The sequence below is a fragment of the Procambarus clarkii genome, chromosome 13 (assembly GCF_040958095.1).
Source record: "Procambarus clarkii isolate CNS0578487 chromosome 13, FALCON_Pclarkii_2.0, whole genome shotgun sequence".
In the NCBI taxonomy this organism is placed as follows: Eukaryota; Metazoa; Arthropoda; class Malacostraca; order Decapoda; family Cambaridae; genus Procambarus; species Procambarus clarkii.
In genome coordinates, this window is record NC_091162.1 from 30,038,024 (window position 1) to 30,062,826 (window position 24,803).

The 24,803-nt window shown below is 45.6% G+C and overlaps 1 protein-coding gene across 2 annotated transcripts in view; it reads right to left on the reverse strand.

Annotated features, from left to right (window-relative positions):
* Positions 1–818: 818 nt before the first annotated feature.
* The window catches only part of LOC138349849 (probable deoxyhypusine synthase), a gene marked incomplete at its 5' end in the record, with an annotated part of 184,866 nt that continues 160,881 nt past the window's right edge, over positions 819–24,803 (reverse strand). For both annotated transcript variants that reach the window (XM_069323834.1, XM_069323832.1), the window contains 1 exon segment: positions 819–1,959. In XM_069323834.1, coding sequence (XP_069179935.1) covers positions 1,873–1,959 — 87 coding nt within the window.

Sequence of the window (24,803 nt, forward strand, 5' to 3'; positions counted from 1 at the left end):
GATTTGTGTAAGTTTGCTGCTTTATTGGCTTCCTTTGCCGATACTGTGTATCCAGACTCAGGGATTTTGGCAGTCCAGCAAGCTATTGGCCTCCCATTATTGCATATTCGTTTGCCTCACCATGCCTACGTGGCACTTGAGCATATGGCACACCAATGATGTTCTTTGGCCATGGACTCATCTTCAGCGGTTCTCCCATGAGTAAGCCAAGACCACCTATTCTGTTTTACAATTTTTTCTTTTCAGATTTCAGTGGCTTCTGTTGAGGCTTCATTATGACTAAGCTATTTGAGCTACTGAGGGGGGCCCTCCCAGAACTGAAGTAGGTCCCAGTATCTCCTCCATCCCTCTGTGGGATTTGGGGGTAGAGGGATTTGTCATAGCCCACAGGGAGGCTCCACAGCAAAAATGATTGCTTCCCTAGTTAAATGGAGAATCACTTTTGTCACTCAAATGGCATGAGTTTTCATGCAATAAGCAATTCAGTTGTTTATTATGTTGCACCTATACTTTCTGGTTGGGTTTACCCTAGTAATGGGTTAATCTCTGATGACCAAGCTCCCCTTTACCTTGGAGAATAAACCACATCTTGATCCTGGTTTCCGGTTGGCAACAAATAGGTATAAAGAGGCCTCGTGTGGAGCTCTAAGATTTAGGTTACTTTGTATATAAGCTTGTGAGGGGACTATTGGGTAGTCTACCAGAAAAAGTAAAGTGCAATTAGCCAATATGAAATCATAAACTACATTACAATATGTTCTCCTTTCATAATTTTCATATGTATAGCATCAGTAAATAGGATGAATGCAAAATTATACTAAATTATAATTGCCTTTATTTGGAATAAACATTTAGGGACAATTATAATGCAGAATTTTTACTGGAACTACACAGAGTAGCCTATCTATACCTACATAACTGTATCTGTATGATACAGTTATGTAGGTGTACATAAGAATACAAGTGTATATTTTTGACAAAATATACACTTGTATTCTTTCTTCCAAGTGGTGCTGAGTGGATATAAAACACTTATTCCATATAACAAGGTAGGTAAACATTATGTGTTTGATGAATTTTAAATTATCTAAGCTTGGTTATTCTATAAATTTATTTACAAAATATCCAATTAACAAAAGTTGCAGCATTAATGCGAACATTAAAATATCATTGTCATTAGCTGCTTTACCAATTTGGTGCCAAGATAAAGAAATATCAGAGAGTGACAGTGTGGACAAAGCTGCAAAATGGCCAACTAATAGGAAAAAGTATACCACAGATAAAGATAAGAAATGCAACTAAGGTAATGTAAATGTATTGTGCCTATAGCACAGCAGTAGCAATGTTGGCCTCTGCAGGTTGATAAGAAATTTACCAAAATTGAATAACTTCATTGAAATGATAAAAGTACAGAAGTGTAAGTGAGAGGGAAAGTGGCTGTGAAACAACAATGTATTTAGGAGGGATAAATAAGCCATATCGGTGAGAAATTGTCTAAAAGTTATTGAACGATAGTCAAAGGAAATGTACAGAAACAAAATGTTTTTGTAAGAATTAAGTGGAAGAGTACAGTGTGTGACGAGAGCAGTAATCTAGGGGTGTGGCAGTGACCTGACTTGGGGCAAGGTTAGGTAAATGAGGTCAGCTAACCTCTCCGACAGCCCAGTGAAGCCATTTATAGATTTAAGTGTAGGACTCCAGGCTAAATATAAAACAATGAAAAATATAAACTAGCATAAATAGCACCATTATTTACTCAAAGTGCTACCAACTTTACATGATGATGGCTTAGCAAAATGCAGCCATCATATAAAACATATTTTGTCAATAAATGATGTTGCCCATATAGTTCCAATTTCTAAATAGTCGTACCTAGTATACATGGAAGGCCACAAAATAAGTTGGAGTCAGACTTGCTTCAGCTCCTGGTCTCCCATCACATGATGACTGTAGCTTTACCTAGGTCAACAAAGATATACAGTGAATTACATCATTTTGGTATTCTAATTGCTTTTGCATGCAGTTTTTTTTCAGTGAGGCCACTTCATGATAGGTGCATAGTGAATGTTAAAAACCAGCGTTGAATGTAATGAAACGCCATTTTCTGGGTGAGTCCCGGAGGCTCCCTGGAGCTTATCGGGCTAATGTATATTATATTAGACCGGGACATTAGCTAAGGAGTTCAGACCTACCAGGGACCAGCGCCAGAACCTGGGTCCTTCAGAGAGGTTTCAGGGAGCAATGGCCCTGGAAAACCCCCTTGTGGTTGGGGTTCTCCTTATCCGCCATCGACCGGGGTTAGGCACCCAGAACGATAGGCATAACAAAACAAACCCCACATGGTAAAAAACTAAAACAAAAAAAATGAACAGAGAGGTAGAAACTCCCTACAATCCCAAGGAAACAAGCAAACAAGCAAACATCACACTTTACTGCCGCGCCGATCGTCCGCGCAGCCCTCCCCGCCCCGAGAGGAGGAGGGAGGAGCCCCAGACCTACCGCGCCGGCTGCCTAGCTTCAGTTCGGAAGCTAAGTTTCAACCAACACGAAAAAAACGCCAACCGGTGGGAGGGAGGGTTGCCAGGGAGCCTCCGGGGCTCACCCAGAAAATGACGTTTCATTACATTCAATGCTGGTTTTCTGTGGGGAGCCCCTACGGCTCCCTGGAGCTTCATACCCAAAGAGAAGGAAAAGAAAGGGCTAACCTGGGAGGTGGCCGCCACAAACTCCGCAACGCGAAGCCGAGACAACAGGCTGCAACCTGCAACCCAAGGCCACAAGAACGCACAGGAGTAGATGCGCATAAAGAATGGCCGGCCAAGAACCTGTGCGACCCTCAAATCCCTGCGCCCGAAATGAGCCCTAGATGTCACCAATACAGCAGCGAAAGCTGCAAACATCCAAACAGCACGAGCGCAAGGACAAACCGCAGGCTGGAAGACTGAAAAACTCTGCGAACGACCTGGGAGACCCGAGCCCTGAAACAGGGAACGAGAGGAACCGGAACAACCCAAAGCGCATCCCCAGACACAGTACACAGGTAATGGCAAAAAGCGCAACCGGACAACACAGGATGCACCCCCGGCCAAACCAATCAAGCATCAATAACCCAAGAACCCCTCCGAAAGGCAGCCGTCTCGACCGTCGCCAGGACGTAGAAAGGCTGCAAACGTGCAAACCTACCACCAGTACCAAAGAGCAGAAACCTGAACTGAAGGGGCTACCACAAACTGAGGAGAAGATAAGAAGACACCCTGATCAAGGACCAGGACGGCTCAGGCGACGCATTAGCAGGCCGGAGGTGAAACAAAACACGGGACAGCGTATGAAACGGGGCAGATGTGATGTCCACCCCGAACGCAAGCCGGAGCAGCTCCGCCAGCGCCGCACAAAACGAGGCGACAGTAAGAAACATCAAATAACTGTAGTCCTGAAAACCCAAGAAAGGACAAGACAACCCAATGTGAAAGAGAGGACAACCTACGAAGAGCAAGAAAAAGTGCATAGAAACACCATGAACATCATACTGTCGCCAAGACGAAGCTCGCAGGTGGAACACCGTCAACAAAGCCACCTGATCACCACAGAGATGGTGATAAACGCGTCAAAATACCAGACACTAAGAGCCGAGGAGAAGGCCGAACCAGTCACGCACAGGACCAACCCGACCTGCCGAAAGAGGCGGAGCTGCGGGAAAACACCTATCAAGCAGCGTCTGAAAATAAAGCTGGGCCGGCCACCAAGGAACCATAAGGACTACTCTCGTGGGAATGGGCTCCAACCGAGCCAGAACCTGAAGCAACAGCTGGACCAGGAGAAGAGGAACAGGTACCCCCACCTCGACCAGTCCTGCCAAAAAGCATCCACCGTGAACGCCTCGCAGGCGGGTAAGGGGGCCACATAAAATGGGCGACGCCTAAACCACGCCAGCTCAAAGACGTCCATGGCCAGGAGTCCATACGTGCGGCAGAGCCAACGAAACAAGTCGGCGACGGATGGCCAATCAGCGAACAGAGGAATGAACTGAGACAGTTGTCCCCCAGGACGCAGGACATACCCTGGACATGAACCTCACGGTTAGCCAAATCCCAAGAGTCCAGCAACGAGCCACTCTAAGGAACCAACTCCAAAGGTCAACACCTAAGAGAAACCCTGTGGTTTCGGCAAAGAACCGCCAGAGAACAGTCTGAATGGAGCTGAATGGTAGAACACCGAGTGACCCAAACCCTCCGAAGTGCAAACCAGACAGCCATGAACTCCCGAACCGTGCTGTGAGCCCAATGGACGGACAGACCCCCACCATCCCCGGCCGACCTGGTGAGCACTGGTCACAAAGCCCCAGCCGAAAGATGACCCGTCCGTGAACACATCGAGGGAAGGCTCGGGGAGGTGCCAAGGCACGGAACCCTGAAAACCCCAAAGCGGAAGCTGGTGACGCAGTACCAACACAAGATCCCCGGAGGAACGAATCCAACGATTGCAAGAGAGGCGGAAATGGAGTCTCTGAAGGAACCAAACAGATGCTGAAGCTAAACCCGACCATGCGGGCAGACCAGCACGTCGAAGTTCTGCTCTCGCACAACTGCTCGAGCAACCGCCGAGCAACCCGGGATCCCCCTCATGAACAGCAGAAGGCGGGACCACAGCCGCAGCAACACTTTGGCGGGACCAAAGAGCCAGAGCTCAACCCCCGCAAACACAACTAGGTGAGTACAACTAGGTGAGGTGAGTACTTCTGGAGAAAAAGACAAGGAGCAGCCCAATAGGCCCTAAACAAGGCCCAGCCAGGTCCGAACCCAGGACGGAAACAAATGGAATGGCTTCCAGATCACCAGGAAACCAAACCTGGCGATCTGGAAAGAACCACACCCCTGGTGAGCAGACAAGCGGACTGACTGGGAGCCCACACCAGCCAGTCGTCGAGGTAGGCCAGACACCGAATCCCAAACAGACTTAGACAGGGCACCAAGATCCGGTAAAGATGCAAAAAATACACCAAGAGCCAATTACAAAATAAGGAAGGCAACAAAAGCGGCAAGCCTGAAGCCCCACCACCAACTGTGCCAGTCCCGGAAAACTGGAGAGGAACGTGCCAAGAATTGACCTGGAGGTCCAGGGCCACCATCCAGGCACCCGGCACCAACAGAAGCTGGACAGGAGACAACAGTCCTCCGATGAGGGCATAGAATCCAGGGTGCAGACTGAAGAATTCCAGAAGAACCGCAGATTCGACAGGCCCATGTCTGCAAAGAGCAGACGGGAACCCCAGAAGGATGGGGCAGATTGACTACGTTCAACGCATCCACTAAGATGACATGACGAAGCGCAGGGGAAGAAGCCCACCCCGCCAGCCCTGAACCCCCCAAAGAGGGAGAAGCCATCCACCGCCTCCACCAGAGGCCGGAAGACAACCAAAAGCGCCCACTAACTGCGGGACCATGTGAGAGTCAACAGAGCACGCTGCTCCCCTAGCACCCCGTCAACAGAGAAGGGAACAGAGCCCCTTCTGAAAGAAAAAGCACACATACACATATATATACATATCATGTATATATACATACACATACACACAAGGTATGTTACACACACGTTGAGAGGCGGGACCAAACAGCCAAAGCTCAACCCCCGCATGCACAATTAGGTGAGTACACGTGCATATGCACATACAAATGTGCACACACACACAAGAAAAAAGGTGACACCCCTAGGGTCAACACTTGCATCAGAGGAGCTCCAGCATATTTCAACAATCCTAAGTTTTGTAGTACAGGGTGATGATAGTGAGTGGTATCCCAGAGAACATAAAGGTATAATGCTTTTGAAAAATAGGTGAGATAACAGGAATGTGCTAGGTTAACACTTTGGCGTACCCCGTGCGCCACCCTTCAACTGTGCGATATGGGACCCAGGGTGTCACGGGAGCGCGCGTAAATTCTGAAAAGTGTATACTCTCTTCAACTTTGTCACCTTAATTCTCGTCCTACGAGATTAAATTTGGTATCATTGTGTTCGCAATAGAATTCTCTACAGCACTAAATGCATATAAACTCCAAAAGCCCAGCTAATTACCCGCAGCAAACAGAGAAAGTGCGAACGAGTTACCCAGGAGCGCGCAAACGCGATAAAATGTTTTCACTATTTTCACTCTTGTCACCTCAATTTTTGTCCTAGGTCTTTCATTTTGGTCTCAATGGGTTCGCAATAGAATTCTCTAGAGGAACATTAGCATATGAAATAAAAAACCTGGTCACGTTCCAACCGCCGACGAGTTGAAGACGGGCCACGCGTTAGCCGCGAGTGAGCGCTCAGAAGCCTTCCAGCTACACTCCCAATTCCCTTCCTTTTCAAGCCTTTCTTTCGCAATTTTCTTCCTGGAAGGGCCTTGTTCATGATCACTATCCATCGTGGAGTAAGCGTAGATAGTTTCTAAAGCCGCAGTAAGAAATATAGCCACGGAAAATAGACGAAATGTTCACACGTTTGAGATGTGAGGGGAGGCGACATTGGTCACAACAGTGGAGCGAAAACAATGGGCCGTCGGCGTGTGCCAAGCCACCTGAGAGCCACAAGGCTCAACAAAGAAAATGGGAAGACATCGGCGCACATTTTAAAACCAGTCCCAAAAAAATTGGATAAAAACCTGATTTTTGGCGATTATTTAAAGTGGATGACGCAATGCTGCGTCATCCCCGGTATTACCGCTAGTAAACGGATGACGCAATGCTGCGTCATGCCCGGGTCAAAGTGTTAAGTGAAAAATCAGATGAGAAAAAGTTGCCCTAGTGTTTCCAGTGCAGAGAAGAACATTCAAGATGGCCACTGGCAAGAGGAAAAACAAAACAGAGCTTGATTTTGCGGGATTCAATGAAGAAAGTATTGATATTAGCAGTCTACATAACAAGTTGGTAAAAATGGATACTATAGTGAACTCTCATGTAGAAATAATTAGTAAATTGAAAGAAAGTAATGACCACTTGAATAGCAAAGTTTTATGTCTTGAGGATATAGTAAAAGACTTGTGCAAGGATAAAAATCAATTGGAAACAAATTGCAAAGCCATGGAAGAGGAAAATTAACTCTTAAAAATAGCTTTGGAAGAAGTTAAAGTAAATTTAAATATAAATGACTACAATAGGTTAGGTAAGGAAATTCAACAGGAGAAACAGCTTTTGTAAGCACAGATGGAAGAAGTTACACAGAGAATAAAACAGTGCAAGAAAGATATGCAAATCACCTATGCACAAGTGGCCAAGGAGAAGGAAAAAATTGAAGAAGCAGTAAAGGAAGCCAAACACTGCAGCAACCAAGATAAAACAAACATTAGGCTGGAAGTGAGAAAGGAATTGGCATCTAACCCAAAGTTGGTGCAAAACACAGTTGATCGAAGTCCCTTATCATTTTTGGTTGCAAAGAAAAGGAGATAACATCTAGGTCAGAAAGAGCTGTAGAAGAAGCGAAAGTAGTAGATAAAATTGTTGGCCTCGTAGAAGGTCTTACTACCATAGAGAATGTGTGCGACTACAGGAGAATAGACAGATATGTAAAAGGGAAAGATCGACCTTTGAGGATCACCCTAAATGGTGCCAAACAGATGGAAGAAGTACTAAGGAATGCTAGAAAATTACAAAGTGATGAGGATGGGAAAGTGTGGTCGTTAAGATGAGATCTTTCAAAAGAAGATAGAGAGAAGCTGAAACTGAACCTCGCCGAGGCAAAACGTTTAAATGAGAGCAGGAATGAAGAAGAAATCTATTCTTTTTTCTACAAAGTGATAGGGGTAGGCAGACCAGTAAAGTGGTACATAAAGGCAAACAAACAAAATCATTAGAAAGAGGTGGAGTGAAAAATAAGAATAGGGGGAACAAGTTCCTGAAGATATCATACACCAACATAGATGGAGTAAGATCGAAGATACTGGACTTAAGTGATGTAATACAGCTGCAGACACCAGACATTGTTGCACTCACGGAGACAAAACTTGAAGATGTTATTTTAAATGAGGTCATATTCCCAAGGGGCTACTCAATTTGGAGACGGGACAGAAAAATTAGGAAAGGCGGTGGCGTTGCTGTGCTGGTGAAAGAACACCTAGATACCTGGTTGATACCTGGTTGATGGGGTTCTGGGAGTTCTTCTACTCCCCAAGCCCGGCCCGAGGCCAGGCTTGACTTGTGAGAGTTTGGTCCACTAGGCTGTTGCTTGGAGCAGCCCGCAGGCCCACATACCCACCACAGCCCGGTTGGTCCGGCACTCCTTGGAGGAATAAATCTAGTTTCCTCTTGAAAATGTCCACTGTTGTTCCGGCAATATTTCTTATGCTTGCTGGGAGGACGTTGAACAACCGCGGACCTCTGATGTTTATACAGTGTTCTCTGATTGTGCCTATGGCACCTCTGCTCTTCACTGGTTCTATTCTACATTTTCTTCCATATCATTCACTCCAGTACGTTGTTATTTTACTGTGTAGATTTGGTACTTGGCCCTCCAGTATCTTCCAGGTGTATATTATTTGATATCTCTCTCGTCTTCTTTCTAGTGAGTACATTTGGAAGGCTTTGAGACGAACCCAATAATTTAGGTGCTTTATTGCATCTATGCGTGCCGTATATGTTCTCTGTATTCCCTCTATTTCAGCAATCTCTCCTGCTCTGAAGGGGGAAGTGAGTACTGAGCAGTACTCAAGACGGGACAACACAAGTGACTTGAAGAGTACAACCATTGTGATGGGATCCCTGGATTTGAAAGTTCTCGTAATCCATCCTATCATTTTTCTGGCTGTCGCAATATTTGCTTGGTTATGCTCCTTAACCCTCAAACCGCTAAGGGCCCAAATGGAATTCACACCCACAGGCGCAACAAAAAAAAAAAAATTCCAAAAAATTCTTTCGTCTTATAGAAGTGTTCATTTTTGTTCCCTGATCACGGAAAAAATAACAAAAAAATCGTAGGTGGCATATTTTAGCCGCAATAGGGTAGGGAAGTGTGGCAAAAAAGGGGCATTGGCAGAGCCTTCGCCAGATGAGGTCTACTCTGCCCGAGCTGTCAGACGGCAGTTGCCACAAATATATTATTACCTAATTATTTCAATGTCTCTGATTTTTTCTTAGTTTTTTTGCAGTAATATTATTCCATACAGTGAATTGTGGTATATTTATATTATAAAATGTGTGAACCATCGCTGTACTCAAAATTATGGTGTGCATATTAGTGATTCAATTATTATGTTCATAAAACAATAAACAAATAGTTTTGCTGTTGTTACACTATATACACAGGTTATATATAAGTATTTGCATGTTTTGTACACCATAACGAACTACTAAGTTGGTCTTGTGAGTCAAAAAGCAACGAGGAGTGAAACACCAAACACCAGCGAGCCACTCACTGCCACTCCCTCCCTCAACACCACCTCACTCACCCTCATTCACCTCCCACAATACTCTTTTGTATTTATTCACTATACACAGACGTTATATATACGCATTTACATGTTTTGTTCACCATAACTGTAGATCTAAGCTTGTATGGTGAGTGAAGGCCATAAGACGTAGCTACTCACACAGTCAGCTGATCGGCGGCCGCCCTCAAGGCCAGACGCACTAATATTTGTCCTCCAACAATATTGTTTGTGGTGTTATTACGCTATATACACACATTATATATAAGTATCTACCTGTTTTATTCACTATACCTGAACAAATAAGCTGGTATGGTGCCCAAAGACCATAGTGGCCATCAGTAAACACCATGCCAAGTCGTGCAGACAATGCTCCTCCCTCACCAAAATGGCGGCTCCCAACCTACTCCTCTCGCTGTTATCTCACACTATACACACGTTATATATAAGTATCTACATTTGTGTTCACCATGGCGAACCACTAAGCTGGTACGGTGAGTGCAGTCAATAAATGGTGGCCACACACAGTCAGAAGACGACGCCACAACCCTCCCTCCCACAGCCTTACTCCTCCCTCCATGGAGCACAGCGCTAAATATCACCACAATCCTGCTATTATCAGAATCCTGGTCAGTTTTATCACAGTCAGGGGGCTTCAGTACTACTATCACTGCCAAATAATAGCAGTATCATTTATATTATGGTATTTGTAGGCGATGCTGTGGTCACAAGCTGAACAGCGGTGCTGTGAGCTCATGCTGCGTGCGCCAGCCTTGGTGGCTTGCTCAATACTGACGCTGTAACACCCAAGAATGTTGGCCTGGATTTTTTTTCTAGGTGGCATCTGGCAACTATCGGTCGTGGCTGTACTATAGCTGCCCCTATCCCAGGCGGGGCGTTTAAATTATAGCGCTAGACACGAAATCATTTATATATGATATGCGCGGTTTGAGGGTTAAACGTTAGGTTGTCAGACATTATTATTCCCAAATCCTTTACATGCTGTTTTCCTACTATGGGTACATTTGATTGTGTTTTGTACTCTGTATTATGTTTAAGGTCCTCATTTTTACCATACCTGAGTACCTGGAATTTATCACTGTTAAACAACATGTTATTTTCTGATGCCCAGTCGAAAACTTTATTAATATCAGCTTGAAGTTTTTCAATGTCTTCAGCCGAGGTAATTTTCATACTGATTTTTGTGTCATCTGCAAAGGATGATACGAAGCTGTGACTTGTATTTTTGTCTATATCTGATATGAGAATAAGGAAAAGCAGCGGTGCAAGGACTGTACCCTCAGATACAGAGCTTTAAACTGCACTTGGACTAGATTTTATATGGTTGACCGTTACTCGCCGAGTTCTGTTTGACAGAAAACTGAGTATCCAGCATCCTACTTTACCGGTTATTACCATTGACTTCATTTTGTGTGCTATCACGCCATGGTCACATTTATCGAAAGCCTTTGCGAAGTCCGTGTATATCACATCAGCATTCTGTTTTTCTTCTAATGCCTCAGTGACTTTGTCGTAGTGCTCAAGTAGCTGTGAGAGGCACGATCTTCCCACTCGAAATCAATGTTGGCCTGGGTTGTGAAGGTCATTGGTCTCCATGAGTAAGTAAGTAATTATCAAAAGAAGGCACCAAACCGGGAAGGCTATGTAGCACCATCAAATGCTCAAAATAATCAGAGGGCGCTAAATATCACCAAGGATGGCAATACAAGAACAAAAACGCATAAGGCGAATGATATCAAAAGTATCCGAGTCACCAAGAATTCTATCGAGGGACAGGTGACCGCGAGGGGCGGTCGGAAGAAGAAAGAAAGTGAGAAGAAAAGTGCTCGAGGAAAAGGCGTTTTAGAACCGTAGGAGGGGTAAAAGCTTTAGTGATACGGGTCAAGGATGTACAAAACCGCGGAAGAGGGACCCTCCACGGGGGCAAAGAAGGAACAACACGAGGAGAAACATCAGAAATACGAACGGAAAGACAATCCTGTAGGCGAGATAACCGGACAGAAAGAGGGAGGTGGTGAAGAGGAACAGGAACCGCAGGAGGGGTAAAAGTTTAAGCATGACAGAGGCGTGAGGAAGGATGTTGCAAGGACCGCGCAAGATAGCGAAGACAGTAGCGATCACGGTGGTCCTGGAGAGACAGGAAGCCAGTGTCAACATACAAGCTATGGATGGGAGTCGAACGAAAGGCACCAGAACTGAGGCGCAACCCAGTATGGTGCAATGCATCAAGACGGCGAAGAGTAGAAGGAGAAGCAGACGAGTAAGCAGGGCAACCATAATCGAGCTTAGACAGGACGAAAGAGGAATTTAAAGCAAGGAGAGTGCGCCTATCTGCCCCCCAAGAAGTATGGGACAAGACCCGAAAGAGGGTAAGGGCCTTAGAGCACTCAACACGGAGGTAAGAGATATGGGGAGACCAAGACAAACGAGTGTCAAGGAATAACCCCAAAAGCTTCACGGAATCTTTGTATTCAAGGGGATGACCATAAAGTGACAAAGAGGGACGAAGAACAACCCGTTTCTGCGTAAAAGTCATGGCACAAGTCTTAGAAGTAGAGAACTTGAAGCCATGATCTGTGGCCCAAGACGACACAGCATCAATTGCAAGTTGAAGCCGGCGTTGAAGGAGAGGCGAATCATCACCCTGACAGCAAAGGGTAAGATCATCGACATAGAGAGCGGAGAAGACACCAGAAGGAAGAGAGGAAAGAAGACCATTGAGGGCAACCAGAAAAAGAGTAGTGCTCAGAACACTACCCTGGGGCACACCTTCGTATTGCTGAAAAGAGGGAGAGAGAGCGGTACCTAGGCGCACCCGAAAGGAACGACGAGAGAGGAAGCTGCGGAGAAAGAGAGGGAGATGACCACGAAGGCCAAAAGAATGAAGTTGAGATAGGATATGATAACGCCAAGTGGTGTCGTAAGCCTTTTCCAGGTCAAAAAGGACGGCAACAACGGAGGTCTTCGCAGCAAAAGTAGTACGAATATAGACCTCCAAGTTCACCAGGACATCTGTCATGCTGCGGCACTTGCGGAAACCAAATTGAGAAGGGGAGAGGTGATGGTGTTCCAGGAACCACATCAGACGAACGTTAACCATACGTTCAAAGAGTTTGCAGACACAACTTGTGAGAGCAATAGGGCGAAAGTTCTTAGGGGAAGTACCCAGAGACCCCGGTTTGCGAACAGGGAGGACAACGGCATCGAGCCAGCCCTCAGGGACTGACGACGACTCCCAGATCCGATTATACAGACTCAGTAAATACTGAGACGTGCACGGAGGGAGATGGCGAAGCATCTCATAATGAATACCATCGGAGCCCGCCGCCATAGAACCGCAGAGGGCCAGGGCAGAACGAAGTTCAGAGAGAGAGAAGGGATCATTATAGGGAAGCTGAAGATGAGTGCAGAAATCTAAAGGACGAGACTCAAGGACAGGTTTACGAAGAAGAAAAGATTGGGGAAGATGAAGACCAGAGCTAACAGAAGAAAAGTGGGAACCCAGTTCGGAAGTGACCTGCAACGGGTCCGCCACAAGAGGAGGTGAAGGACCGGTGAAACATCGGGAACGAACTTACCCGCTATCTTGCGGATACGCTTCCAGATCTGGGCCAGAGGAGTTTCGGACGTAATTGTCAAGACATAAGATGCCCAACATTCACGTTTAGCTGTACGGATGGCCCTACGGGCCACCGCACTCGCTTTCTGAAAGAAAAGAATCGGTCGTCTGCCTACGGCGGTGCCTCTTCCAGGCTGCACGCTTACAGCGGACAGCCCGAGCACAGTCCGCATTCCACCAGGGAACGCACTTCCGTGGACCCCAAGAGGAAGAGCGAGGGATAGAGCGGAGGGCAGCGTTGAAGACAGTGTCATGAAAAAGGAGGAGAGCGCTAGAGAGAGGCAGAAGGGAGAGGTCAGAGAGAGTAGCACTGAGGGTAAATAGGGTCCAGTCCGCCTTAGCAAACTGCCACCTAGGGAAAGAGAGAGAAGGGCGAAAAGAGAAAAAGGAAACAAGGATGGGGAAATGATCACTCCCATGGAGGTCATCAAGAACCTGCCACGTGAAATCTAAGTAAAGAGAAGAAGAGCAGAGAGAAAGATCAAGACAAGAAAGGGTGCGAGTCCGAGAGTCCAAATGAGTGGGTTCACCAGAATTCAGAAGAGACAGGGAAGAAGAGAGGAGAAACGGCTCAAGAAGGCGACCCCAGGTATTCGTCAGAACGTCACCCCAAAAAGAATGACGACAATTGAAGTCACCCAGCAGGAGTATAGGCTCCGGCAAGGAGTCAAGGAGGTGTTTCAAATCAGGAAGAGAAAGCGGGACACTCGGGGGGAGATAAATGGAACAAACTGTACCATTTCCCCACAAAGATACGAGCAGCAGAACAATGGAGAGGTGAAGGAAAAAGTAAAGGAACAAAGGGAACATCAGCACGAATCAAGAGAGCAGAAGAATTAGAAGCCCCAGCAACGGCTGGGGGGGGGGAGAGAAAGGAATAGCCAATGAAACGACCAGGACGAGCACCAAGCATCGGCTCCTGGAGACAGACACAAAGGGGCGAAAACCACGAAATCAGAAGTTGGAGTTCAAGGAAATTGGCGTAATAACCTCGAACGTTCCATTGAAGAATGGACAACGACGAGAGGAGAAAGGACAAAAACAGAGAACAAGGAAGAAACAAAGGCGAAAGAGCAACAGAGCACGTTAAAAAATATCAGGGTCGGGATCAGGGTCAGCAAAGTCAGGGTTAAGGGGCATGGGTAAACTGAGCAAAGACGGAGGGAAGGAAATGGGAGAACAGATCAGAGGTGGGCGGGCGGGGTCCGGAGGAGGAGGAGGAGGAGGAGGAGGAGGAGGAGGAGGAAGAGGAGGAGGAGACAACGGAGAGGAGGAGGAGGAAGAGGAGGAGGAGACAACGGAGAGGAGCAGTCAAGGACAGCAGCAGGAAGAGAGGGGGTAGAAAGAGGGGAGCGAACCTCAGCAAGGGCAGCAACCGAGAGGGAAGCGGGGGCTAAAGAAACCTCCATAGCAGGAACAGGGGGCGCAACCACCGAAATGGGAGAGGAAGGAGCGAGAGAGGCAGAAGTAGGGGCAGAGGAAGAAAGCGAAACCTTCTTACCCGCCGGGGAGGAGGAAGGAGAGGAGCCAGGCTTACGCTTCTGACTTAAAGAGACAGGTGTCCCAGCAACCACGTACTGGGCAACGGATTCTAGCGTCTCAGCAGGAGAAGCCGAACGAGAGCACACATGACGGCCGTTTGGAGAGCGATGGACATCAGCCCGCACCGACAGGCGGCGGGGAGAGTCAAGAGATGGAGGGAGACAAGGAAGAAGACACAGGAGACACGACAGACCGGGTAGAAAGAAGGGGAACCCCAGACAGAGGACCAGGAGGTGGATCCTTCGGGAGAGAACCCAAAGGAACAGAGGAGGGGGCAGTGGGCGTACCAGGGTCCAAGGCCCGGAAACGGTTGTGAGTCTGAGGAAGGCGGGAAGGACGAGGAGAGGAAGAGCGCAACACGCGAGCATAAGAGATATTAGCATAAGGCGGGAGCCGGCGAACCTGGCGTCTCGCCTCAGGAAAAGATAAACGCTCCCGGTGCTTCAAATTGAGGACGGCTGCCTCAAGCTTGTAATGGACACATGCATGGGAGAAGGTAGGATGGGCCTCACCGCAGTTGAGGCAACGAGCCTGGGGAGAAGTGCACTCCGACTTCGAGTGACCTTCGCCACCACACAAAGGACAGAGAGAGACAGTCGCAGAGCAGCGGAGGGCACCATGCCCAAACCTCCAGCACTTGTTACAAAGTCGAGGAGAAGGAATATACTCCTGGACAGAGCACCTAGCACCAGCAAGAATGACAGAGGATGGAAGGGTCCTACCATCAAAGGTAATCTTCACAACCCGGAGGGGTTAACGGCGACTACCACGAGGGGGACGAGTAAACGTGTCCACCTGGAGAATAGAATGGCCCTGGGCAGCAAGGATATGTCGAATATCGTCGTGGCAGTCGCGCAGGTCCCGAACACCGGTCGCAACATGGGGCGGGAGCAGAATAGTGCCAACACTGGCATTCAACTGAGCGTTCTTCGAGACCCGAACAGGGGTCTCGTCAAGGCAGGATAAGGCAGCCAAGCGGGAAGCAGCATCCTGAGAAGGAGCAGCAATGACACGTGTACCAAGACGAGTGGGGTTGAAAGTAATGGAGGCATCCATGGAATCAACAAGATGTCGATGGAGGGAGAAATCGTCAGGAGGCGCAGAATCAAGAGGGAGGAGATCAAAATATTTGGCCCACGAAGCGGGACCAAACAAGGCTTGATAGGTAGCAGAACTGGAAGGAATCGAGCGAGGGCGGCCGTGACGAGGACGGCAGTGAGAACCACCAGAGAGAGAGGGGTTAAAAGGCGCAGTAGTTACAACTAGAGAAGGAGCCGTGCCAGGGGACGAGGTAGTCACCACTGGGGGCTTGGGGCTCGACCCAACCACAGAGGAGGGAGGGGAGCCAGGGGAAGGAGTCAGAGAGGCCAAAGGAGGAGCAAGGTCGGGGCCCAATGCAGCGGAGGCTACAGAGCCCGGTCTTCCAACACGGACCGATTCGGGGGCTTGGTCACCCACCCCACGAGCCTGAGAAGGTAAACCAGAAACAGCCGAAACAGGGGTCATCATCATTACGAAAAAGAAAATTCATTCACGAATGTGCCCCCACACCCACCATGGAGCCACAATTAGAGGCAGGACACCCAACAAGAAGCTATCGCCGATCTTGCCGGGGCCTCCTAGGGGTGCGTCGTGAGTATACGCCCCACAAACGCCACCGTAAGAAACCGACAGTCCGTCGAGATCGGGTTCAGTGACGAAAGGGGGATTGACAATAAAACGTTCCCCTCGCTCTCGACGTCGGGTACTACAGTTCTACGGGTGTAAGAGTATGCCTCCTCAAGCACCCGGGCGTCAGAATAGAAGAAGTCCAAGGGAAGAACCAGAACAAGCAAAAGGTCGGCAGGAAACGGCAAGCAGATAGGAGAAGAGGGGGGAGAAAAACGAAACAGAAGGAAAAGGTGCCCAGCAGAATTGGAGAGGACGGCAGCAGGAGCACAAGGCTAGAGAAGGACAGAGGACTGTCCCAAGGAGCATCACACTCTGGCAGCCGCCCACTAAGCCTCCACACGGCAACAACGAGCTGAGCGGGGAGGGGGTTGGTCTCCATGAAATTGGTGACCTGACTCCTAATCACTCTCTCAAATACTTTTATGATGTGCGATGTAAGTGCAACTGGTCTATAATTCTTTGTCAATGCTTTGCTCCCTCCCTTGTGTAGAGGGGCTATGTCTGCTACTTTAAGTGCATCTGGTATCTCCCCCATGTCCAAGCTCTTCCTCCACACTATACTGAGTGCCTGTGCTACCGGCACTTTGCATTTCTTTATAAATATTGAATTCCATGAGTCTGGAACTGGGGCCAAGTGCATGGGCATGTTTTCAATTTCTCTTTCAAAATTTAGTGCGCTCGTGTTTATATCAGTTATATTTACAGGGGTTTGAATATCCCGCATAAAGAAATTGTCTGGATTTTCCACCTTCATGTTGTTTATTGGAGTGCTAAACATGTCCTCATACTGCTTGGACACGGGGGGAAGACACCTAAAGGTGAAGGAAATAATGACTGCCAATCCACAAGAAGTTGACATAATAGCATTAGAGATCTGCCATGAGGATGATAAACTAATGATCATAAATGCATATAGTCCACCGCCAAGCAGCACATGGTCAAAGGAGGAGCTAGATACTAAACGAGAAGGTCTTATAACAATAATGAGAGAGATCATAGCGAGAGCAGATAACGATAGTTTACGACTGATGATAGTCGGCAACTTCAACTTGAAATCCATAGACTGGGAAGCATATGAAGCTAAAACAGAAGATTTTTGGACCTGTAAATTTGTAGACCTCATCCTGGAAACATTCTTGTATTAACATGTTAAACAAGCTACGAGGATGAGGGAAGGAGACGTTCCCTCCATGCTAGATTTGATATTTACCAGGAAGGAGGAAGAAATATTTGACATTCAGTACCTTCCTCCCTTGGGTAAAAGTGACCATGTCTTTTTGGGAATAAAGTATGCAATGCGTTATAATCTGGAAGAAAATATGATGGTCGATGCAAATGAAAAACCTGACTTTAGGAGAGGACATTATGGCAACCTTAGAAATTTTTTTAGTGAGTATAATTGGACAGACTTGATGCTAGGCAAGGAAGTGAATGAGATGTATGTCAAGTTTTGTGAAATATATGATAAAGGCACAAAAAAATTTATACCAAAACAGAGATGCAGAACTAGGAAACAGGATTGGTTCAACAGAAATTGCGAGAGGGCCAGAGACCAAAAGACACAAAAATAGAATCAATACAGGAAGAGGCCAAACCCCAAAACATACCAGCGATACAAAGATGCGAGAAACATCTACACGGCAGTGATTAGAGAGGCAGAAAGAAATTTTGAAAAAGGGATTGCAGACAAATGTAAAACAGAACCAGGTCTATTCTATGAATTCATAAACAACAAATTGCAGGTAAAGGATAATATTCAGAGGTTGAAAATGGGAAAAGATTCACGGAAAATGAAAAGGAAATGTGTGAAACATTAATCGAAAAGTTCCATAGTGTGTTTGTACAAAATGAAATTTTCAGGGAACCAGATACAATAAGAATTCCAGAGAACAACATAGAGCATATAGAGGTGTCTCGAGACGAAGTGGAAAAAATGCTCAAGGAGCTAAATAAGAACAAAGCAGCTGGTCCAGATGGAGATTCACCATGGGTTCTGAGAGAATGTGCACCTGAGCTCAGCATTCCTCTTCAACTGATTTTTCAGGCATCCCTGTTTACAGTTGTAGCTGATGTGTGGAAAAAGGCTAACATAGTTCCAATCTACAAAAGTGGAAGCAGGGAAGACCCCCTTAATTATAGACCGGTATCATTGAGAAGTGTAATAGTAAAAATATTGGAAAAAATAATTGAAACTAAATGGGTAGAACACCTGGAGAGAAATTATATAATATCAGACAGACAGTATGGTTTTCGATCTGGAAGATCCAGTGTATCGAATTTACTCAGTTTCTATGATCGAGCAACAGAGATATTACAGGAAAGAGATGGTTGGGTTGACTGCATCTATCTGGACCTAAAAAAGGCTTTCGACAGAGTTCCACATAAGAGGTTGTTCTGGAAACTGGAAAATATTGGAGGGGTGACAGGTAAGCTTCTAACATGGATGAAAAATTTTCTGACTGATAGAAAAATGAGGGCAGTGATCAGAGGCAATGTATCGGACTGGAGAAATGTCACAAGTGAAATACCACAGGGTTCAGTTCTTGCACCAGTGATGTTTATTGTCTACATAAATGATCTACCAGTTGGTATACAGAATTATATGAACATGTTTGCTGATGATGCTAAGATAATAGGAAGGATAAAAACTTAGATGATTGTCATGCCCTTCAAGATGACCTGGACAAAATAAGTATCTGGAGCACCACTTGGCAAATGGAATTTAATGTTAATAAATGCCATGTTATGGAATGTAGAATAGGAGAACATAGACCCCACACTACTTATATATTATGTGAGAAATCTTTAAAGAATTCTGATAAAGAAAGAGATCTATGGGTGGTTCTAGATAGAAAACTATCACCTGAGGACCACATATAGAATATTGTGCGAGGAGCCTATGCCACGCTTTCTAACTTCAGAATTGCTTTTAAATACATGGATGGCGATATACTAAAGAAATTGTTCACGACTTTTGTTAGGCCAAAGCTAGAATATGCAGCGGTTGTATGGTGCCCATATCTTAAGAACCACATCAACAAACTGGAAAAGGTGCAAAGACATGCTACTAAGTGGCTCCCAGAACTGAAGGGCAAGAGCTACGAGGAGAGGTTAGAGGCATTAAATATGCCAAAACTAGAAAACAGAAGAAAAAGAAGTGATATGATCACTACATACAAAATAGTAAAAGGAATTATTAAAATCGATAGGGAAGATTTCCTGAGACCTGGAACTTTAAGAACAAGAGGTCATAGATTTAAACTAGCTAAACACAGATGCCGAAGAAATATAAGAAAATTCACTTTCGCAAACAGAGTGGTAGACGGTTGGAACAAGTTAGGTGAGAGGGTGGTGGAGGCCAAGACCGTCAGTAGTTTCAAAGCGTTATATAACAAAGAGTGCTAGGAAGACAGGACACCACGAGCGTAGCTCTCATCCTGTAACTACACTTAGGTAATTACACTTAGGTAATTACCGCCTAGGAAACTGAGGCCAGAGAAGCGTCTATCCCGGTTGACATTAGCTTACGAACTGAAGCTAGGCAGCCAGCGCGGTAGGTTCGGGGCTCCCCCCTCCCCCTCTCGCAGCGAGGAGGGCTGTGCGGACGATCGGTGTAGCAGTAAAGTGTGATGTTTGCTTGTTTGCTTGTTTCCTTGGGATTGTAGGGAGTTTCTACCTCTGTGTTTGTTTTTTTTGTTTTAGTTTTTTACCATGTGGGGTTTGTTTTGTTATGCCTACCTTTTTGGGTGCCTAACCCTGGTCGATGGCAGATAAGGAAAACCCAACCACAAGGGGGTTTTCCAGGGCCATTGCTCCCTGAAACTCTCTGAAGGGGCCAGGTTCTGGCGCTGGTCCCTGGTAGGTCTGAACTCCTTAGCTAATGTCCCGGTCTAATATAACATACATTAGCCTGTTAAGCTCCAGGGAGCCAAATGGGCTCCCCACAGAAAAAATAGTAAAAACAGTGTTGAATGTAATGAAACACCAATTTCTGGGTAAGCCCCAGTGGCTCCTCATAGTTACTATGCTGATATACAGGTAGTGCTGAACTACTAAGTACCATCAGTCGCAGAGTTCTTTTAGGCTGATCAAGTACCACGAGCCAGAATCTGGCCCCCCTCTAGAGAGGCGTAGGGAGCAGTGGCAAGTATAAAGTTACTACAAATTTACTCTTGTCTGCCACCACCAAGGGAAGGCACAGAGAAAGTCAGTGAAACAAAACAGATCACTGCTTGTAGTAAGCGAGGCTGCAGCCTCGAGACCACCAAAATATCTTCACAACAATGTGGAGATGATAGAAAATTCATGAAACTAGCACTAGATCATTCAACCCAACTTCCTCCTTGTTTTGAGGGAGATGGGAGACAGCCAGGGATCAGCCAGCTGCGCTACTCCTGAGTTCTGTAATAATGGAAACACCCTCCCCCCATGACACCCTGGGGGGAGGGGAGCCACCAGGGATCACTCAGAAATTGGCATTTTATTACAGTCAATGCTGGTTTTCTGGCGGGAGCCCTTCGTGGCTCCATGAAGCATAATGTAATGTATAGAAAATTAAAAAGAGAAAAGGAAGAAAAACACACAGGGTGAGGGAGGTAGAGAGGTGGAAGGGAGAAGGGAGGAAGAGTAGTCAGGGGAAAGGGAGAGTTTAGAATGAGAGAGAGGAAAGTAGAAAAATATAGAAATAAAGTAGAAAGTGCTGCCACCATCCATTCAACAGTTATTTATAAGTCAAGGAATGGAACTTGTCTGCAGAACAATATTATCTGAGGTTATCACGTAACCATTGTACGAATATAGTCAAGAATCTTTAAGAGATAAAACTCCAGAGCGGCCCATCTAATTACCCAAAGCTACCCAAAGTCACTCAAAGCCACCCAAAGCTTCGTGGAATTACGTTAGTAATGAATAATATGATATATTTACTCATTATAATGTTAATGCTGAATGTAGAACATGGAAAAACATATTTTTACTCTGAAAAAGTATCATCTCATAATGAAATTAGACGAAAATAAACTGCGAGTGATGCTAAAGGAAGTCAACGGTCCAAGCGACAATGTTGTGGAGCAGCTTATCCAAGATATATTGTTGCGTACAGGTTATATTAACTTAGGTTTGGATAGGTTAGGTTTTGTTGGGTTTTGTTTGGGTAGGTTGGTACAGGAGGCTGATATGCCAGCATATACTCTTTAGATTAAGTTGCTGGATACAGTAATTACCTAAGTGTAGTTACAGGATGAGAGCTACGCTCGTGGTGTCCCGTCTTCCCAGCACTCTGTCATATAACGCTTTGAAATTACTGACAGTTTTGACCTCCACCACCCTCTCACTTAACTTGTTCCAACCGTCTACCACTCTGTTTACAAAAGTGAATTTTCGTATATTTCTCCTGCAGCTTTGTTTTGTTAGTTTAAATTTATGACCTCTTGTTCTTGAAGTTCCCGGTCTCAGGAATTCTTCCCTATCAATTTTATCGATTCCTGTTACTATTTTGAACGTAGTGATCATATCGCCTCTTTTTCTTCTATCTTCTAGTTTTTGCATATTTAATGCTTCTAACCTCTCCTCGTAGCTCTTGTTCTTCAGTTCCGGGAGCCACTTAGTGGCACGTCGTTGCACCTTTTCCAGTTTGTTGATGTGCTTCTTAAGATATGGGCACCACACAACTGCTGCATATTCCAGCTTTGGTCTAAAAAAAATCGTGAACAATTTCTTTAGTATTTCTCAATCCATGTATTTAAAAGCAATTCTGAGGTTAGAAAGTGTAGCATAGGCTCCTCACACATTGTTCTTAATGTAGTCCTCAGGTGATAGTTTTCTATCTAGAACCACCCCTAGATCTCTTTCTTTATCAGAATTCTTTAAAGATTTCTCACATAATTTATAGGTTGTGTGGGGTCTATGTTCCCCAATTCCACATTCCATAACATGGCATTTATTCACATTAAATTCCATTTGCCAAGTGTTACTCCATATACTTATTTTGTCCAGGTCTTCTTGAAGGGCATGACAATCATCTAGGTTTCTTATCTTCCCTATTATCTTAGCATCATCAGCAAACATATTCATGTAATTCTGTATTCCCACTGGTAGATCGTTTATGTAGACAATGAACATTACCGGTGCAAGAACTGAACCCTGTGGTACTCCACTCGTAACATTCCTCCAATCCGATACCTTGCCTCTGATTACAGCCCTCATTTTTCTGTCAGGAAATTTTTCATCCATGTTAGTAGCTTACCTGTCACTCCTCCAATATGTTCCAGTTTCCAGAACAACCTCTTATGGGGACAGTGTGTGGTGGGCTGTGTTTGCTGGCTGTAGACATTTAAAATGATCAGCTTATCATCTTGATTCCAGACCTGCAATGCCATTATGTTGAATATTAGGCCTGCTGTGACCTAACTAAAGTCATGAACAATTTCTTTAGTATTTCGTTATCCGTGTATTTAAAAGCAATTCTCAAGTTAGAAAGCGTGGCATAGGCTCCTCGCACAACGTTCTTTATGTTATCCTCAGGTGATAGTTTTCTATCTAGAACCACCCCTAGATCTTTTTCTTTATTTGAAGTCTTTAAAGATTTTCAAAATAATTTGTAAGTTGTGTGGGGTCTATGCTCTCCTATTCCATATTCCAAAACATGGCATTTATATACATTAAATTCCATTTGCCAAGTGGTGCTCCATATACTTATTTTGTCCAGATCTTCTTGAAGGGCATTACAATCATCTAAGTTACTTATCCTTCCTATTATCTTAGCATCATCAGCAAATATATTCATATAATTCTGTATTCCATCAGGCAGATTGTTTATGTAGAAAATGAACATTACCAGTGCAAAAACTGAACCCTGTGGTACTCCGCTTATGACATTTCTCCAGTCCGATACACTTCCCCTTATTACTCCCCTCATTTTTCTATCAGAAAATTTTTCGTGCATGTTAGCAGCTTACCTGTCACTCCTCCAATGTGTTCCAGTTTCCAGAACAACACCTTATGTGGAACTCTGACGAAAGCCTTTTATAGGTCCAGATAGATGCAATCAATCCAACCATCCCTTTCCTGTAAAATCTCTTTGGCTCGATCATAGAAATTGAGTAAGTTCATTACGAAATTAGTGTCTGTCTACTGTCTAGTGTCTGGTGTTTTGACTGAGAGACTGGAGGAAGCGGGAGTCACATTGCAGCAAGAGTAATATCGAATATCGAATATATATTGGAATATCGAATTACACAATTCTTCCTCCCACAACCAAGGACCCACCACTGAAAGTGCAAGTGGGTATGTAGGGTCAAAAAGGGATCAAAGTTTCCAAAACTGACTTACTCCCCAAGCCCGGGTACCGCTGCCAGAGGGCACCGGGAAAGAGCCAACATTTAACGCCCACCGCCTGAGATAGAGAAATGGAGTCCAATGGAAAGGTTTCAAAGGAAGGATGGCTGACTGTAATATTGCGTCCTTTGTGTTCTACAATCAATTCATTATTTCATTTTTTATTTGTATTTTTAGACTAAGTCCTGCCCAGAAGCCTTGGCAGGACCAGTAGGCTCAACTGCCTCTGGGCCTGAATAGGAAGGGGCAACACCCCCAGAGCTGAACAAGCCACATTCTAACCTAAAACCCTACCCCCAACCCTCAGATGCTTCAGGACTGGAAGTAGAGTGGGGTGATGGGGGGAAATGGAAAAGAAGAAAAGGGCGAAGAACACCTGAAGGAAGAGGTTGCGTGGACAAAACTAAGGGAGAAATTCCCAACACATCCAATTCTAGGAATTTAACACCAATGAAAGGCCTAAGAAGCAAGAACAGAGGACATTTAGACAGGCAGATTTGTAAACCTCATCCTGGAGACAATTATATATCAACACATGACCCATTAAATTAAACTGCACAAAACTGCATATAATGTTTTGAGTAACTGATGCAAAAGTGCACATCACTGCATATGCAGTTTTTGGAGTACTATGCAAGATTTAAATGGCTCGTTGATACACAGGGTTCACATCACCTTCCTCAGGGCTCTTGTAAACAGACGCCATCTAAAAAAAAAAAGTCGTGGGCAACATTCGTGGGTGTGAGGACCTCAGTACTGAGTGAGCCAGGCTGGGGCATGCAGCATGAGCTCACAGTACTGCTGTTCAGCTAGTGACCACAGCATCACCTAAAAATGCCAAAAAACCAGCGTTGAATGTAATGAAACGCCATTTTCTGGGTGAGACCCGGAGGCTCCCCGGAGCTATCTAGGCTGATATGCTAATGTCAGAATTTGGCATCAGTCATGCGTAAGGAGTTCTTTGGGCCTACCGGGGACCTCGAGCCAAAACCTGGGCCCCCCTCACAGAGGCACGAGGAGCAATAGCCCATAGAAATGCATATGTGATTTGGAGCATTCTATATCTGCCATCGACCGGGACAGGCACCTAGAAAGTTAAGCTCCACAAAACAAACCCCTATTCTGGTTAACAATGAAAATCGTCAAACGAATGGACAGAACTTCCCAAAAGAAAAACGAGCAAACTAGGGTGACGTTACACGAGCCGTGCCGCATGTC